General features: G+C 37.4%; 1 protein-coding gene across 1 annotated transcript in view; it reads right to left on the reverse strand.

The window, feature by feature from the left end:
* Positions 1–4,883: 4,883 nt before the first annotated feature.
* LOC140191619 (electroneutral sodium bicarbonate exchanger 1-like) overlaps positions 4,884–18,019 on the reverse strand; it is a 100,920-nt gene continuing 87,784 nt past the window's right edge. The window contains exons 20-23 of the mRNA XM_072249176.1: positions 13,476–13,610; positions 9,646–9,743; positions 6,255–6,368; positions 4,884–4,926 (exon numbers count right to left, since the gene is read on the reverse strand). Coding sequence (XP_072105277.1) covers positions 4,905–4,926; positions 6,255–6,368; positions 9,646–9,743; positions 13,476–13,610 — 369 coding nt within the window. The 3' untranslated portion in view covers positions 4,884–4,904. The remainder of the gene's footprint in view (positions 4,927–6,254; positions 6,369–9,645; positions 9,744–13,475; positions 13,611–18,019) is intronic.

The following is an 18,019-nucleotide window of genomic DNA, read 5'->3' on the forward strand; positions in this document are numbered from 1 at the left end:
TTTTTTTTAAGTTATAAAGATACAAGGACAATTGCAATACCTCAGCTAAAAGTTAGACTTGATCAAAGGCCCTTTGAGGAGTGGAATCAAGCTGATTGTACCCCCAGCTCCCACCAAAGAATCTTCTTTTCATCCCTTCTCCTCTATTATTTTGAAACACTTTCAGACATCATCTTGACTTTGAGTTCAGAAACATACAGCAATTTGAAAAAGTATTTAATCTCAATTGACTGTGGATATTAGTGTTCGTCAATCTCATGATTTACCCACAATAGTTTATTCATTTGAATTTTGTTTGGATTAGATTTACCATCAGGGCACTTGCATAAGAACCACATTCAAACAAATAGCAAAGGGTGGAATCTACATTTTTAATTTTATCTCACTTAGTGGTTTCCTAATATTGCTTCCAAGGTATGAAGTATAAACAATAATGTTTTGTGTATTGCTATTATTATTGCACTTCCACAGTCTCAAAGGAATTGATTTATGAAACAGTTAAGATTGTCTATGACAATCTTTTCTAGCAATAGTAAATGTCAAGTGCTTGGGAGACTTTGTACGTTACTTTGGTGGAATAGAAGTACAAGACACATTTCATTATACTTCATTTAGCATGTCTTTTCACGTCCCATTTTTTGGAAATAGTTAACACAAAATAATATGCAGATGCTGGGGTCAAAGCAACACTCACAACAAGCTGGAGGAGCTCAGCAGGTCGGGCAGCATCCGTGGAAAAGATCGGTCGACGTTTTGGGCCGGGTCCTGACAAAGGGTTCTGGCCCGAAACGTCAACCGATCTTTTCCACGGATGCTGCCCGACCTGCTGAGCTCCTCCAGCTTCTTGTGAGTGTTGCTTTTGGAAATAGTTATTTTCTAATTAGATAATGTCTAAATATAATTGCAGCATTTAAGGGATTCAAAGAACTATTCCCTACTGCAAATTACTTGTCATTTGAGGAACAAAGATTTTGCTGCTCATAGTAATTGGTAACTATGTGTTTCTGAATCCCCTCCTCAGAGCTCTTAATAGGGATATCACTGCTAGCAGGCTGATGAGGGGTACAAATGACAGAAGCCTCTCAAAACTATTGGCAAGGAATTAGAGAACATTCTCAACATTATTTTATACAACTGGCCATGTAGTATGTTAGTAGTGACTTTAGTTTGTACAGTATATTGCACTGCAAGTTGCTTTATTACTGAGTAAGGTAACATTTAGTGATCAAGGTACATGTAAACATCTTTGATAGTCTAGAACTTTTTCATGCAGAAACATGAAAACACATTTAAGTGTAGAAATCATTAAACAGCACTAATAATCACAATAATTGTGATACAGTACATATAACAAATCTAATTCTTACAATCTATATATCAAACATCTCAAATTATATGCTGGTTAGAGATGAAAACCTTTCAAAGGTTGATTTCTGTCAGTCAGGCTTTTTATTACAAAACTGAAAATTTTAAAAATATGCAAAATTACACTGATTTTCCTCCAATTTAAACTTTCATTAACTTCTGGCCAACCTAATGATGTGCAAAACAGAAAATTAAAATTCAAATTCATTAAAATTTTAGACTCTTCTTTTAAAGGCCTTATTGGGGTTCTGAGTACTTAAAAGGACAATGTGCTGCCTTCAACTTGTTTTAGTTTCCAAGGATCTTCCATGATGCACTGCGAATATTTAATTGCAAATCCTCCTGTTTTGGCTCTCCCTGAGTCAATTACAACTTCATCCTTCTTTATCAAGGTTTGGATTTAATCCTAAGAAATAAACAAAAGGCTGTTCATTTATATCAAGTCAGTTTTTGAGAAAAGATTACATCAGAGCACTTGAAATTGAAGTTGTAAGGATAATATTGAGGAATTGCAGCTAAAAGAAATGAAGGCATGGTTAAATATTTTATAAAACTCAAACATGAAGACAGATAACAGTCACAATACAAAATACCTTTAAAGAGAGATATAGAGTACATAAGCATGACATCTGACAGATAACTGTATGATCTTTGAATAGAGGGGATAAAGGACATGCTGCAATCTAGAGTTGGTTGAATGGAAGGTGCAAGCTGGCATGTATGGTTAGAGAGGAATTAGGCCATATTGGGATTTGAAAATTACAATCTTAGCATTTGGAGCCAAGTGAGCCAGTGGAAATAAGCAATGACTTCTTCATCGGCTGAAACTTAACTTTGGCTTCCTTTCTGGCTTCTATTAAGAAAAGGCAGTCCCCAGCTGTCGGCTACACAAGGGCTTTTGGAGTGAGTGTGAAGCAATTAATGTCCTGAAGGTAAAGAGTAACTGATGACAAACTCCATAATCAATCACAAACAAGAGAAAATCTGCAGATGCTGGAAATCCAAGACACACACACACAGCTGGAGAAACTCTGCAGACCAGGCAGCATCTACAGAAGGGTTTCAGCTCAAAACGTCGACTGTGCTTTTTACCCCATAGATGCTGCCTGGCCTGCTGAGTTCCTCCAGCATTTTGTGTGTGTGTAACCCCATAATGAAACATGAGTGCAACTAAATCAACAAGTAAAAAAAAGACTAGCTGATTACGATATTTGAGTATCGAGAATTTAAATTCTTAAAGATGGTGAAATAAATTGGGTCTATACTCTTTGGAATTTTCAAGATAACACGCAGGGAACTTTTGAAACAATGATATATAAAGAATGTAAATACCTGACAATAAAATTAAGAAAAGGAAGCTGGGAATAAGGCAGGATTTTGGGTAAAACCTTTCCTTTTGTAATGTCTCACAGCTCTAGAGACTTGGGTGTGATCCTGATTTTGGATGCTGTGTGGAGTAGAGTTTGCATATTTTCCTTATGGCTGCATGGTTTTCTGCTAGGCACTCTGGTTTCCTCCACATCCCTAAGATATGCTGAAAGGTCAATTGGCTACTGTAAATTACACCTTGGCATTGGTAAATGCCAAATGAATTTTAAAGGTTGGTGGGTATGTGAGAGAGAACAAGATTCAGGAGCATGGGGAGGGGGTGGAAAAAGAGGGAAACAGCATTGTCAGGATTTCTCTGTTGGTAGTTGGCATGGACCCAATGGGTTGAGTTTGTTGCAAGAATAGAAAGAATCTTATGAAATTAATCACCTTGAACTAATTTATACTGTTCACCACTGTGGTGTTTAAGACAATCGGTTGTTTCTAGAGAGTAGTATGTAGAGTTGAAAATTGTTAAAGAAAGGAGAAACTGAGAACCTTTTATAATCTCAAAGTTATCGATATAATACTGCAAGGATAGCAGCCAATTTGCATACAGCAACTCCTAACAAATCTAATGTGATAATGATCAGTTAATGTTGTGTTCTGGATTTGTTGGGAGAAAAATATTTGGCAGGATGCCTGGTGGACCATCTCTACCTCAGATCTTTGATAAGCATTGGAAACAGACAGAATTCCAGTTTACCATATGAAAAAGTCTTCATTCACTGAAGCTTCATTCTATATACTGCAAGAACAAACAGAACATTGACTATATGGTTTATCAAAATGAATCAGCCTTCCTGCAAGATCACAATTGAAAAGTTCCACACCATCCATTTTCCCCATCTGTTTTATAGGTCCCTCAATTCCCCTAGTGTCCCAAAATCCTTAGTGTCAGCCTCAAATATACTCACTGAGTGAACATCCAAATGCCTCTGGGTAGAAGATTCTAGAGAATCACAACCTTAATTTTCTTTTCATTCCAGTACTACGTAGCTGGCTCCTTACAAAGTATGTTCCCTAGTTCTTTGGAGTTCTTACCTAGCTTGAGAGAGTATTCTCTTAAAACCTTACATATTTCAATAAGGTTATCTCATTCTTCTAAGCTCTAGTACCATTTCATTTCTTCAAATTCAGTTCAGTTCAACCTCTTATTCCAGGATTTTGTCTTACAAAATTGTGCTACGCCTTTCTGACGCAAACACGAGGAAATCTGCAGATGCTGGAATTTCAAGCAACACACAAAAGTTGCTGGTGAACGCAGCAGGCCAGGCAGCATTTCTAGGAAGAGCTACAGTCGACGTTTCGGGCCGGGACCCTTCGTCAGTCCTGTACCTCTTCCTAGAGGTGCTGTCCTGACTGCTGCGTTCACCAGCAACTTTTATGTGTGTTGCCTGCACCTTTTTGACTCCATTTTACCATTTCAATAAAGGCCATTATTTACTTTCCTAATTGCTTGTTGCACTTGCACATTAACTTTCTGCATTTTTATGATCTCTGAAAACAGGTAAATGCTAGATTCAGTTTTTCTTACTGAAAAAGAGTGAGCAATCTACTACATCCTTGCCACTCACTCAAAATGCCCAAATCCCTTTGCACAATATACACATCCTCCTCAGTTCACTTTCCTATCTAAACAATGTGTTCAATTGTTGGGTTTGGGACGATAACACAGTTTCTGATTTAAAGGCAAGTGTACCATCCACAAAGCCAAAGTCGACACAAAGAAATGAAAAACATCTGTGGATCCTCACCCACACTCCACCACCCCTGGATTATCCCCTCAAATCTACCGATTATTTGCACTTTTTTCACTTCTAGTTTTAACTTAGGTACTGGCTTAAATTTGAATAGTTTTTTTAAGCAAACTTAATAACTTAAGCAAGCAGAAATAATTATTAAGACCAGAAACAAAAGCTTTTTAAAACAAGCGCCCATAGTTTTGGCAGTAGTTGTATTGGGCTGGTGTTCTGCAGATTTAAAAAAAAAATCAGTCTGCTCCAAATCTGGGGTTCAAAGCTCGTTGTTAAAATGAAGTAGGGAGATCTTTTGTTGGAACTGGCCCATGGTATACCAGACAAACATTCTTCATTTTAATAAGAACAATACTTTCATTTTCCTCTAAAGGAGCTGAAATGGTCGACTCACCTGATCCAAGGAATATCATCTTACATTGGTTTTTGAATGGAACTGTTGCAAAAAGAAAGAAATATGAAAGACAAAAGGGAACAAAGGTGTTTCTTTTTGATAAAAAGAGTTTATTTTCATATGCATCAGGTGGAGCAACCACCCTGATACTTGCAAGGAACTCGGACCATTTTCATGCTCAGGCCTCATAAATGGGATTGGCAAAATGCCACTGGTAAATTAGCTATGGTTGATTAATTTATCAGTTAGGAAGGGAAAAGTGAAACATTTGGTCATTCCTTTGTTGAGCCAAAGTAAAGGCAAGCATTTAAAGGATAGGAGGACCACCAAATTGACATCAATTGTATAGAAAATTTGAAGAGGCCATTCATGCTTTCAGTTCATGCTTCCAGCAGTCCCACTGAGGATTACTGGTTATGTTTGGTATTAAGCTAATGAAGCATTTAACTGACCATCAGTATCTGACCCCAATTTAATTTGTATACCAAGCCTATCACATTAATCAGATGGAAGAATTGGCTGCCCTTTTAGAAATGTACTGTAAAACCAAGTCAAGGATATCTTGGTCAGTAATTTTTCAAAAAATGCTTTTGTAATTTTGTTTGCTTATCACCCTTGTTTACTATAAATAGGGTACTGGACAAATTTACCAACTCACTTAAAAATTATATGCTTATTCATTAAAATATAACTGTGAAATAAGATTAATTCAGAAGTCAAGAATTGTAACTTGCATTATAATCTAATGTTATAAATAAGCCATTTTAAAAAAGTTATGTTTAATGCTAATCGCTAACAGTGAGATGAATCATATCTGATAAAATTAATGCCCATTGTCAGGATTCTTATGTCCTAAAGATGTAGACTTTTGCTGAAGTACCAGATGCCACCTGGCCTCAGTTATCCAAGCAACGTTTTGTTCATGTGAGCATAGACAGCAAGCATTGGTGAAGTGCCACTAGTTAACAGTCAGGACTGAGAACCATGATAGATTGTCCACTTTCCTTAACTAGGGCCAGGTCAATTGAAGGTGTACCCTCCAAATCTTCTACTATCCTCTGATTCAATGAACTCACAAATCAGTGGATTACCAGTTCTTTCAATCCAAGATAATAACAGAGTTAACAGAAGGAGGAAGCTCGAGTCCATGTTTTAACGAATATTTCTACAAAGGCCGAGTTTGTTCACATACTGACAGAGAGATAGGCTCACCGGAACAGGGCTATTTCCTTGCTCAAGAACATTTCCTGGTGAATTGACCAGAAAGCTCCATTTACAGAGAGAACCATTCAATATTCTTGAAAGAGTAGGTCAAGTTGACAAAGGGATTTCAAAAATCTCAAAACAACAATAAATCAGCAGCTGTTTACCTTTTTGAAGTTGTATTATCTTTAGTTTTGGTGCTCTCTGTATTCATACTAAGTGCCTTCCAAACTGTAGATCTGGACATTTCATCAGAGATATTAATTTCAGATGGATCACACCTACAAACAAAATTCAAGTGAGGATTAACGACGCATATGTATGCAAAGTAATGAAAATATCCCAAAGTATTTCACAATAAGATTATTAAACAAAATTTGACATATTTGGGTAGAAGGGTGGATTTTAAGAGGCATCTTAAAAGGAGTTAAAAAAAAATAAGGTGGAGCTTGCGGCACAGGCATTTGTAGTGGAGCAATTAAAGTTGGGGTGCTAAGAAAGAGTCAGAGGAGCACAGATATTTGAGGTTTATAAGGCCTGATTACAAAGCAAGGAAGAGGAGAGGACACAGCAGAATATAAAAACAGGATATGAATGAGAATTTTATCATTTATGGCTCCTGGTTAAGAAATACCATTCACCTTAGCAGGTTAATGAGTGGAGACAACTGTTTGGGGTTTAGAACACAGGTTTTAGATCACACATTTTTATATTGGCACAGTCACAACCAAAGGTAACAAATAATAGATGAAAATTTCAGCAATAATTGAGCAGAGGCAGAGGTAGATTTGGGCAATGGTATGGAGAAAGACGTTCTTAATGATGGCATAAATCTCCCAAGCTCTTATTAGGGCAAAATGCAACACAAAGATTGTAAAGAACGTTGCTCAGCCTTATTTATCAGAAGGATGGATTCAGTGGTAATGTGTTTATGGGGGGAACCAAAGATAATAGCTTCAGTCCAGTATTTCATTGGAAGTAAAGTTTTGTTCATTTAGTACTGGATATTAGTCAAGCAATTGAGAGGTGATGATGAGGTTGAATTACATGTCCTCAGGGTACATTGAAAAACAATGCGAGAAGAGGGCAAGGACAGATTTTTTAATCAAATAGTGATTAACAGTAGATCAACTTAGTTGGTCCCTGTGCCGCCCCCCCCCCACACAATTTTAGTCATCTACAATATAAAGAAATAAAGTCATTTGTCAAAAATTTATTTCAGCTAAAAAAACATGGTTAAGAAAGGTTTTGAGGGACACGGGAAAAATACAGGCAAATAAGACCAAGTTAAGTGGGCACCAGGGCCAGCATGTTTGAGTCAGGCCAAAGGGCCTGTCTCCATGCTACATTACTCTATGATTCTAACTCATAACAGCCCAAAAACTGCAGCTTTGCTTACTACTCCTGCACCTTGAGTGGTGGTTGCTGTCAGCTATTGCAGTTTTATGTTAGCTATGGGGGAAGTATTCCCTTCCATCTTCAGATTTTAACAGTAATACAACCAAAAAAATTGTGACTAGATTGATGCTGCCTATACAATACTGCTGTATTTTATAAAACAAAATTAAATTGTCTTTAAGTACACTTAGAGAAGTTGTTTTTAATACAGATCTTTGCAAATTTGAGAGCCTGGTACACCTTTGAATGTATCAAATCCACCAATAAGGCCATTTAAATAAGAAAACCATGCATTTTGATAAGGCGAAGATTGTCAAACATTTTATGCTGGTAGTTCATATTTGGAATTCCCACCATTTGTTTTGTTTACAAGGAAAAATAATGGTTAAAATGTGATGGAATCCACGAATTTTCCATCTTATGTTCTTCAAATTTACATCCAATTTTAGAAGCAGTAAAGTAGGGTGTCACTTACTTGATATGATCAGTGTTTCTGTCATCGGACTTCATTAACCACCTTTTCTTTTATTAAGCAACACACTGCGGCTTTAGCATCTACAGAGTATACTGCAGAAACTTACCTAACATTTTAAGTCATTCTCATGATCTTGAGCGAACCAGGACTAAAGCAGTTATGTCTTGAGAACATGAGAGCATCTTCAAATTGCCATCCAAGTTTTACATAATCCTAATTTGACAGATATGTCCCTTCCTTTATTGTCACTGGAAGAACTTCTTACAATTCCCTACTTCCACAAGAACAATAGCAGTTCAAGGCAGCCCAATATCACTTTCTAATGGCAATAAGTCTTTGACAGTTTGGTCCACAATACAAAAACAAATTGTCAAACAGAACCATTCTCTGCAATGTCATTTTATTGTGATTGCACATAACTGCACAAATTTTGGAAAGGAAAAAGACTATGCCATTCAAATTAAAATTGTATTCAATGCATTTTTATTCATTCCAAGTGCAAAATCAATTTTTTAAAAATGTCATGAACACAGACAAAAAAATTGCTCCTAATCTTTGTGCACAATTGCACATTTATTTTCTATGTAAACACATCTCATAAAGGCACCGACTTGCTGTGTTTCATTTCAAAGATTTACTAACCTTGGTTGGTACCGTGGTTCTAGTAACAAGCATTATGAAAGGGACAACAAGAAGCACCAATGCCAGGAATTTTAAATCTGACACTACAAGGCTTTGTTTATAAATAGAGCAGAGCGAATGCACAACACTTTGTGTAATTATCCTACACTTTCACCTGACAACCAGAATAAAGAAAAATAGGATATGCTAATGCTGCTAGGCAATGCGCACGTTTTGCAGATTTTAGTTTTTTTGCTAACTCTTTAGCAAATGATTCAGTCATATGGCAAGAACAAGATGGTCAACTCTTCAGTTATGCGTCCATTGCAATGCACTCTACTTTGCAAAAACTGCTTTTAAGAAAATAGCGCAAAGCTGCAAGTTAGAAGTCACTGAAATCAAAATAATGCTTAAAAAATCTAAAATTGCATATCACGATTACAACCTGAGCAAAAAACTTTAGACACGACACAAGTCTTGATGCTACTCACGAAGTAAATAAGGCTGCCTATGGAAATCCTGCCTGCTGTATGCACTGTGCTTTCTGTCATCATATTGTTATCCAACAAATTAAAATATCTGCTTATTCAGTATATAATTGTATTGCTTTACCGTAAATGTGAAATCTAACATAAGAGTATGTTGTTGCAATTTTTAATATACTGGTCATACACCAATATAGCAGTGCTGCATTTGTGACTACAATCATATTATGCAGAAGACTTTGGTTAAGTCATAAGACTGCTGGTGTACCTCCAGTGAACCATTTCTAGTTTTGAAAGAATGGCATCATCAGCAGCTTTCAGAACAATGGTGACTTAACTTTACCTGATAGACAATTGAACTGTAAATAAGAAATATTCAGAAACTGGATTTGATACTTACAATGAACATTTAAACAGATAGATTTACAAGTATTGCTGTTTTGAAGAAACCAATATGGTATCTGATATTTGAATAAAAAATGAGGGGTGATGCAGAAAATAGCATGAAAATTCCAAATGGCAAATAAAATTAAATTAACAATTGGGGAGGAGTATTAGAAACACTATTCACTGGATTACCTATAAATATTACTCTTTACTGGACTCTGAAGCAGTTTTCTACTTTCCATTGGTAGTTGCACACCACTGTCCCCTGGTTCCAGCATTTTCTCTGATTCCTGTTAGAGAAATAAAAACACTGTACTAGATCAAAAAAACTATCCAAAAAGTGTTGATGTTAAAAATATTTTCCACAGCTTATCACAAATAACTACAGTGCCTTGAAAAAGTATTCACCCCACAAGTATTTCCACATTTTACCGTCTCATTTTCTAAATACAAAATACATTGAAGTAGGATTTTTGAACTGATCTGCAAAACATTGTACACCATGTCAAATCAAAAGGAAAAGAATCCAAAGCCTGTCAACAATTTACTAAAACATGAAAACCAAAATTGTGAGGCTGAAAAAGTATTCATCCCCTTTGTAATTACGTGCTATGCTAACTTTCCTCAGATGCAATGCTGTACATCTCCAAACCAATTCATTCAATTTATTGATATAGAAAACTGGAAGATCACCTGAATAAAATAACCTCTCTCTGTAAGATCCAACAGTGTGGTAGATTTTCAACAGACCAAACTAAAACGAAGGCAAAAGAGCATTCAAGACAAGTGAGGGAAATGATAATGGAGAAGCAAAAATCTGGGAAAAGCTACAAGACCATCTCAAAGGCACTGAACATACCTCAGTGCTCAGTGCAGTCCATTGTGAAAAAGTAGAAAAAACATGAAACCACAGCCACACTGCCTAGGACAGTCTGCCCCTCTAAACTTAGTTGCCAGAGAAGAATGGCATTTGAAGAGAGGGTACTGTGATGCCAACAGTCACTCTGAGTGAGCTTCAGAAGTCAATGGCTGCAACAGGAGATGAAGGTACTTATGGAAGAGTGGCAAGGAAGAAGCCCTGGCTTAAAAAAAAAAGAGCATACCCCTGCCCATAAAGACTTTGCAAAACGTCACCTAGAAGATGCTGTAAGGATGTGGAAGAAGGTCTTGTGGTCGGATGAAAGGAAAGTGGAACTTTTTGGCCTCAACACTAAGCAATGTGTGTGTCATAAATCTAATACTGGACATCAGCTCAAAAGTATGATGAGGTAGCATCATGCTATGGGGGTGCTTTTCAACAGCAGGGACTGAAAATCTGGTCAGGATTGATGGGAGGATGAATACTGCTAAATACAGAGAGATCCTGGATTAAACACCTGCTAGCCTCTGCCAGAAAGCTTAAACTAGGGAGGAAGTCTTTCAGAAGGGCAACAACCCAAAGCACACTGCCAGAGCAACCATAGAGTGGCTTCAAATGAAGGAAACTGATGTCTTTGAGTGGCCTAGTCCGAGTCCTGACCTTCACCCAATCAAACATATCTGGCAAGACCTTAAGATTGCAGTCCACTGCTGCTCCCCAACTGACCTGGCATACCTTGAGCAATTTTGCACGGAGGAATGGGCAAATCTTGCTCCATCACATTGTGCAAAGCTAATAGAGACTTATTCAAAAAGACTCTGGTTGTAATAGCTGTGAGAGGTGGTTCAACTAAGTACTGAGCAAAAGGGGGATGAATACTTTTGAACTGCTGACATTTCAGTTTTTGAATTTTTAGTTTTTTATGCTTTGCAATTTCCCATTTTTTGGGATCAACCATGGGGGGGGGAAGAGCACGCGATTCACAAATAAAAATTCTCAATTCAATTGATCAAAATCCCTGGTTGTAATACTTATTTACATGAACAAAGGATTGGGAGCTGAATACTTCTACAAAGCACTGTATCAGTAGAAAGCCAGTTATACTGATACTCATAGGTAATGTTTTTCTTTGGTAATATTACTGAGACAGCTGGAAAATAAGTTATATACTAAATTTTACACCAATTGTGCATATACCATTATTATACAATCTCACTGGGAAACACTAAATTAATCTTATTTTTAAAAATTGCACCGAGACACAGAAGGGTTAATCGGATCAGAAGATAATATTTACAATGTCCGTTTTTACAGTTAGAAGTTGTCGAAAAAAACTTTGTGCCAAATAAGTTATAGGCTTACAAGGGCATGTGGTGTTTTTTTTCCAGAAAAGTGAAATTGTGCAGAGGTGGTGGAGTGTTGGCAAACCTATTTCTCTGTATGCTCAACTTGCTAATTGTACCATAAAGTAGTGCAGTGTTTTAACTCGTACCTCCGCTTACTGAAGTGTTTTCAATGCCTGCTGAAAAACTGGGCAAGTGCATACATAGCCATGTAACACAGACCTCTAGGGAAAATTTTATACTATGTAAATTGAGAATTGTGGGCCGGCTGGTGGCGCAATGACATCGGCGTCGGACCCGCGAGTGGAGGTTCCCGGGTTCGTAACCAGTCGGGTCCGCTCCCGAGTACGTTTTCCATCCGTGCCGGGTTGAGTGTCTAGATCGCAAGTTGACCTCGTAAAATAAAGGGAAAAATACCGCGAAATGTCTGTGTGAGGAGTGGCGCGCCAGTCTCTCCCTTGTTCCGCGCCTTGTAAAAGCCATGAAAAAGACATCATCACGGACACACGCACGCAGACGCACACGCAAAAAAAAGTAAATTGAGAATTGTATGTAAATTGTGATCTGAACTACAAACGTTTGTAGATGATATACACGTATCATTTTGTTACATCCTGTGTTAGGTGTTTGGGTAACTAAATATTGAGCAGCATGGCCACATTACTGGATGCAAAACATGCAGATTGCTAAAGGAAACAGTTGAGTCAGTATCTCTGGCCTATCTATAATCGGTAATGTGTACCAAAACAGAACTGCACTCTGTACAAGCCTTGTGTAGGAAAACTTTAAACAAGCAATCCCATAGGAGATATTACCCTTTTCACTCAACTCTATATTACCTAATTATTTCATGAAAACCAGTTAAAATTAATAATACGTATAAGTGGCTTTAAGTTGCAGAAGGTAGAGAATATTTTAATTAATTTAAGTATTCACTATCTTCCTTTTCAATGAACAATCTCTTCCTGAAGGTAATAGAATTGAGAGATCTTCATGCAAATTTTGAATACAACCTCATCTACAAATCAAGTCACTTGCTGTAATCCAAAATAAGATTATAAACAACCCGTGAAATAATTTACTCAATGTCATGGGTTGCATGTAGGTAGAGTGTTGAATCACACTTCTGTATCATTATGATGCAACTTCAGCTAAATTCCTTGCTCTGAATTCAGGTGGATTCCCTCAGACAGGTGAGGAGGAAGGGAAAAATGAAAAAAAAGGTAAAATAAGCCAGTAATTTTTTTTACTGTTCTTATGACAAATATAAATTGTGATTTGAAAGGTTTGGGGGAAGATTGTAAAGTTGTTCCCATCAGGCATGGTCATAACTTGGAGAGGGAAGGGGAGGTTCAATGAGTAGAAGAACATAGCTTTTTTTTAAAAAAGGACATTTATACAAGGTTACATGGAACAAATTTGTCACTTTAAACTTGTGAATGTCTGGTCACTTATTGCACAGTTTCTAAGGCTCTGCAATAAAAACACCCAAGCTTCATCACATTTTTTTGAATATTGACAACTAATGAACTAAGGTGTGATGATAGTAGAGGGACAGCATGTTTTGTCAAGTTACCATATACATACATATACCAGATATCACCTGATCAGCAGGAGACCTTCAGCCCCAAGGTAATCATAAGTAAGCAGGTTTTACATGTCAAAAGTGGTTTTGGGTGCTCTTTTACTTTTTGGGAGAGAATTGCACTGAAAGTTTATTGGATTTTTCCAAATGATTAAAAGGCAAGGGAAAGTGATTAAAAACCTGTTATAGTCAAAAATGTTCATAGAATGAGTCTATTATGACAATTAAATCTTACCCCATCCTCTTTGACTTTTTTGGCATCATCTAACTTTTTCTTCTTACTCTCAGGCATTAAATCATCAAGCCAGCTTAGCTCACGCTTCAGAAAGCAAAGGTCCATCAATTTTCTAACAAAAACTAGAGCTAATACCTGCAATATATCATTAGAGATTACATTAAGAAATATTGAGACAACACACAACTTACTTGAAAAAACATTCTCTTAATAATGACTGTATATTTCTACTAAAAATATACAAAATTACTAGCTTTAACTTAGCAAGTTTTATTTACAGTGCAGTCTTTTGCAGTCATTTCCTCCCAGTTAAAGGGATAATGCATTTTATTGCATGAAGACATATCTAAAATTTTCAGATCTCAATGAATGTACATCACTTTAGTTTGTTGCTAATATTTTCTGTCATATAGGCAGAATGGATTTTCTGACATTCTGAATCAGATTACCATGGAAGTCCAAACATTCATAAGAATGCCCTAAGTATTAAGCATACAAATTTGTCTTCAATAAAATTAATCAAACTAGGTAACCAGATAGCAAGTACTCTCCAAATAATCTCCAGGCCTGATCATCTTGAGCTGCTTCATTGTGACCTTCTTTTCAGAAGGTCAGAAATAGGGATGATTGCTGAATGTGCAGTGCTCAATTTGCTTCTGTATATATCAAGATCTAGACGACATTCAGACAAAGGCTGATGAGTGTCAAGTAAAATTTGTGCCACAAAAGTGCAGGTAATAACAGTCATCAACAAGCTAACCATCTACGCATGACATTCAAAGGCTTTATAATCACAGTGGCCCCCTGGTTAGCAGTGGCCAAAATCTCAGCTGGACTGGACACACAAATGTGATGAATACAGAGCAGGTCAGAGGGTGGGCATTGTGTGGTAAGTGACTCACCTCCTGACACACTAAAGCACTTCCAACCTGCTACAAGGTGCAAAACAGGAATGCAATGGAATCCTGTTCATCTGCCCAGATGAATGCAGTTCCAACAACTCAAAAAGCTCGTCAACACTCAAGGCAAAGTAGGTCTCTTGATTGTCACTCCATTAATTAGCCAAAACATTTATTGGCTTCATCACTAGCAGTGGCAGTCCTGCAGTTATTTGCCTAGTCTACTCCAACAGTACCTCCCACACCTCTACCACCAAGGACAAGGGGTGCAATTATGTGGAAACAGCACCTGAAGGATTCCTCAGAAATTAGGAAACATCCTGCAGCAGTTCAAGGCAGCAACTCATCACATTTATTTATAATGAATGCCAGCAATGCCCAGATCCCAAAAACTGAAAAGTAAAGATGAAAGACAACCCAGTGATCTAAGAACCTAGAAATTATTGGAATTGGAAATGGAACTGGAATACATTGCAAGGCCTTCACATTTTAAAGCAAACATGAAAAACATGCTGGATTTTTGGAATAAATAATTATTGTGGCAAAGCACCAATTATGCGCAAAAGGCATCAAACAAATGCTCTTCCTTACTCCCAAATTCAAAATGAGAAGTACAGAATCTGTTAAGAATGATGCCAAGTTAAAAGGACAAATCTTCTTCAAATTGACATTGTCCAGCTCTTAAATTGTGCTGTGTGCCAAATTAGCTTCTTCAGAGTAGGAATGCAGCATCTAATTTTAAAAAAAGCGCCACGTGCCCATTGTCTGAATTGAAGAGATAATCTTAATTGAAAATTGAACAATTATCAAAAATCAACTTGTAGGTAATAAAAGATGTATCCAAGTAGCAAAATGTACAATGTCCAAAAGTAAATGGATTTGTAAAATAACAGAAAAATAATTTTAAAATGTTTTAAGAATACAAAAGTAGCAACATGGCTAATACAATCATTATGCAGTTCACTCCGTTAATAACTACTGCCATCATCTTTGCAAGAGACATTGAACAGGAGTCAGAGTGCTGTTGCCCTACAATAGGCATTTCGGATGGGGATGGGTGCAGATTAACAAGGATGCAGAAGACAGCAGAGTTGGTGGATAGAATCTGGCTGGTCAATAGAGAAATGATATGAATAATTGCAAGACTGTGATGACAATGTTTAAAAAGTAGCACATGACTATGCTGTTTCCAGCATCTCACGTGATAACAAAACAACAATTTATGAAGCAACATTTCTTTGCAAATCAGAAAGCATTCATTAAAAATATACACCTCAACAAAATTATGAGTGGCCTAGGGGAGCAATCACAAGGCAAGATATTGGTGAGCAGTAGGTAATACTGATGACCAGGAAAGGGAAGCCAGGTGCTTCAAGATCTAGGATGTCAGCTGGACTTGCTACTTTGATTCAAAGTTCAAAACTGATGGGATACTTAGCATCAGTGTGTACACACACCACTGTAATGCTCATTGCACTTTCTAGCTGAGTAGCCTGTTGGTACCAAATACGGACAGTTCTACGACTGTAGTTGTCTGCCAATTACTAAGGAGGTCACACTGATGCAGACAAATCTTAGTCTATTAATAGCAATCAATAACATTCTTGGTACAGTACTAAGTTGGATGTGTGTACACTTGGACCCCAATTAGAACAAGCACAAGCAAAGAAACAGACATTTTTTTGCAGTGCTTGGTCTGATTAGTAGCACAAGAGAGGATTAAGTTTCCAGTTGCAACATGTAGATGATTGCGCAGAAAAAGGGCTAGTCCAAAATTATTCCAATTACATTGCAGTACAAAGTATATCTTTTAAAAGATGCAAACTACAAATATAGGAAATAGGCACAGAGCCCTCTGAATCATAGGTAGATTGGAATAATGGCTACTGGAACTTTAAGCTTGCAAGGATTACGAACTACCAATTAGAGAATCGTATAGGAGGAGTTTAAAAGCTACTTCAAGATAGATCATAATCTTTGAGCAGAAAGAAAAGCTTTTTGACATTTACTGCAATCATTATTACACAACTGGAAAAAAGGCCTCAAGTCTTTTAATACATCCATTAGAAATCCAAAACGTGTGCTAGGAGTTGCACTAGGTGCAACAAGATAATAGTTAAAGAATCTATTCTACAAGACCAAATTTTATAAAAAAAAAGAAATGTGTGGTGCCATTTCCTGAATATGTTATTGTAGTTTATGACAGTAGACATTCTTCCTACACAGGATGCTTTTGCACTAATGATCCCTGCATTTTGTGACCACATACGACTTCTTACTGGTGCTCACATTGTGTAACAAGCAACTGTTCTTCATAATGTGTGCCATGTCACACAAAATGATTAAATCTGAAACCAAGGTACATCGTAGCAACCCAGACTGACAATTCAAAATATCTGATGTGCATTATGAATTTTCTCTCCAGAATTATACCCAAAACGGATTTAATCTGCTGAGTAAGACAACATAGCACTGTTGGACTATAACTGCAAAATTGACAGCATGGGAGTTACAAGTAGTCTCCTGGAAAGTTTAAGGCACTCACTTGGTAAAAGTAAAAATTTGCATACAAGTGCACAAATGACAACCTATAAAGTTTATGATGACCCACTACACCAGAAAGTCAAAATTTCACTTGACTTAACTAATGCTGCTGAAATCTAGTTTTTGCACAGTGAAATGGACCTTCCACCATTTATTTTTAGTTATGGCAAAGTGTATGGCAAAACTAGCTGATAGAGTGGCTGTTAGTGCAGATGCAGGCTGGGACTGATACCGGTTGGCAGTATAACACAAATATTGGCCTGTGTATCTACACAATATCAACATGGCAAATATGTTAAATAGGGTAGGGCATACATAATATATGGCAGGGATCTGGAAAGCATTGTAGAACACAAACCTAGGAGCAGCAGCATATAGTTCTCTGAAAGTGGCAACACGGAGACAGGGTGATAAAGGCAGTGTCTGGCACACTTGCCTTCAATAGTCTGGGCATTGAGAGTACAAGAATTGAGATGTCATATCATGACTGTACAAGACATTTTGAGACAGCACTTTGAGCATTGCATGCAGTTCTGATCCACTAGCAATGGGAAAAATGTCATTAAGCTAGAGAGGGTGCAGAAGAGATTTATAAGAATGTTACCAGGAATTGAGGGCTTAAGTTATAAGCAGAGACTGCACAGGGTGTGACTGCTTTCCCTGTAACGTAGGAGGTTGAGAGTGACCTTCTAGAAGGTATAAGGAATCATGGGAGTGGGGGGGGGGGCTGATGAGGGGGTAGACAAGGTGAATGATCACAATCTTTCTCTTTTCCCCCCAACCCCCAGGGTAGGAGTGTCTAAGGAGTGCAGGAGTGCATCAATTTAAGTAGAGGGGGTAAGATTTAAAGGCGACCCAAGGGCATGTTTCTCCCCCCAAACAGAGGGCAGTGGGCATGTAGAATGAGTTGAGAAGGAAGTGGCGGGGGGGGGGGGTATAATTACAACATTTAAAAGATATTTACACAGGTACTTGGGTAGGAAAGGTTTACAGTGATATGGGCCAAATGCAAGCAAATAGGAATAGTTCAGGTAGGAAATTTGATTGACATGATGAACTGGGCTGAAGGGCCTGCTTCTGTGCTGTAGAACTTGTAATTCT

Source organism: Mobula birostris, chromosome X (assembly GCF_030028105.1).
Source record: "Mobula birostris isolate sMobBir1 chromosome X, sMobBir1.hap1, whole genome shotgun sequence".
In the NCBI taxonomy this organism is placed as follows: Eukaryota; Metazoa; Chordata; class Chondrichthyes; order Myliobatiformes; family Myliobatidae; genus Mobula; species Mobula birostris.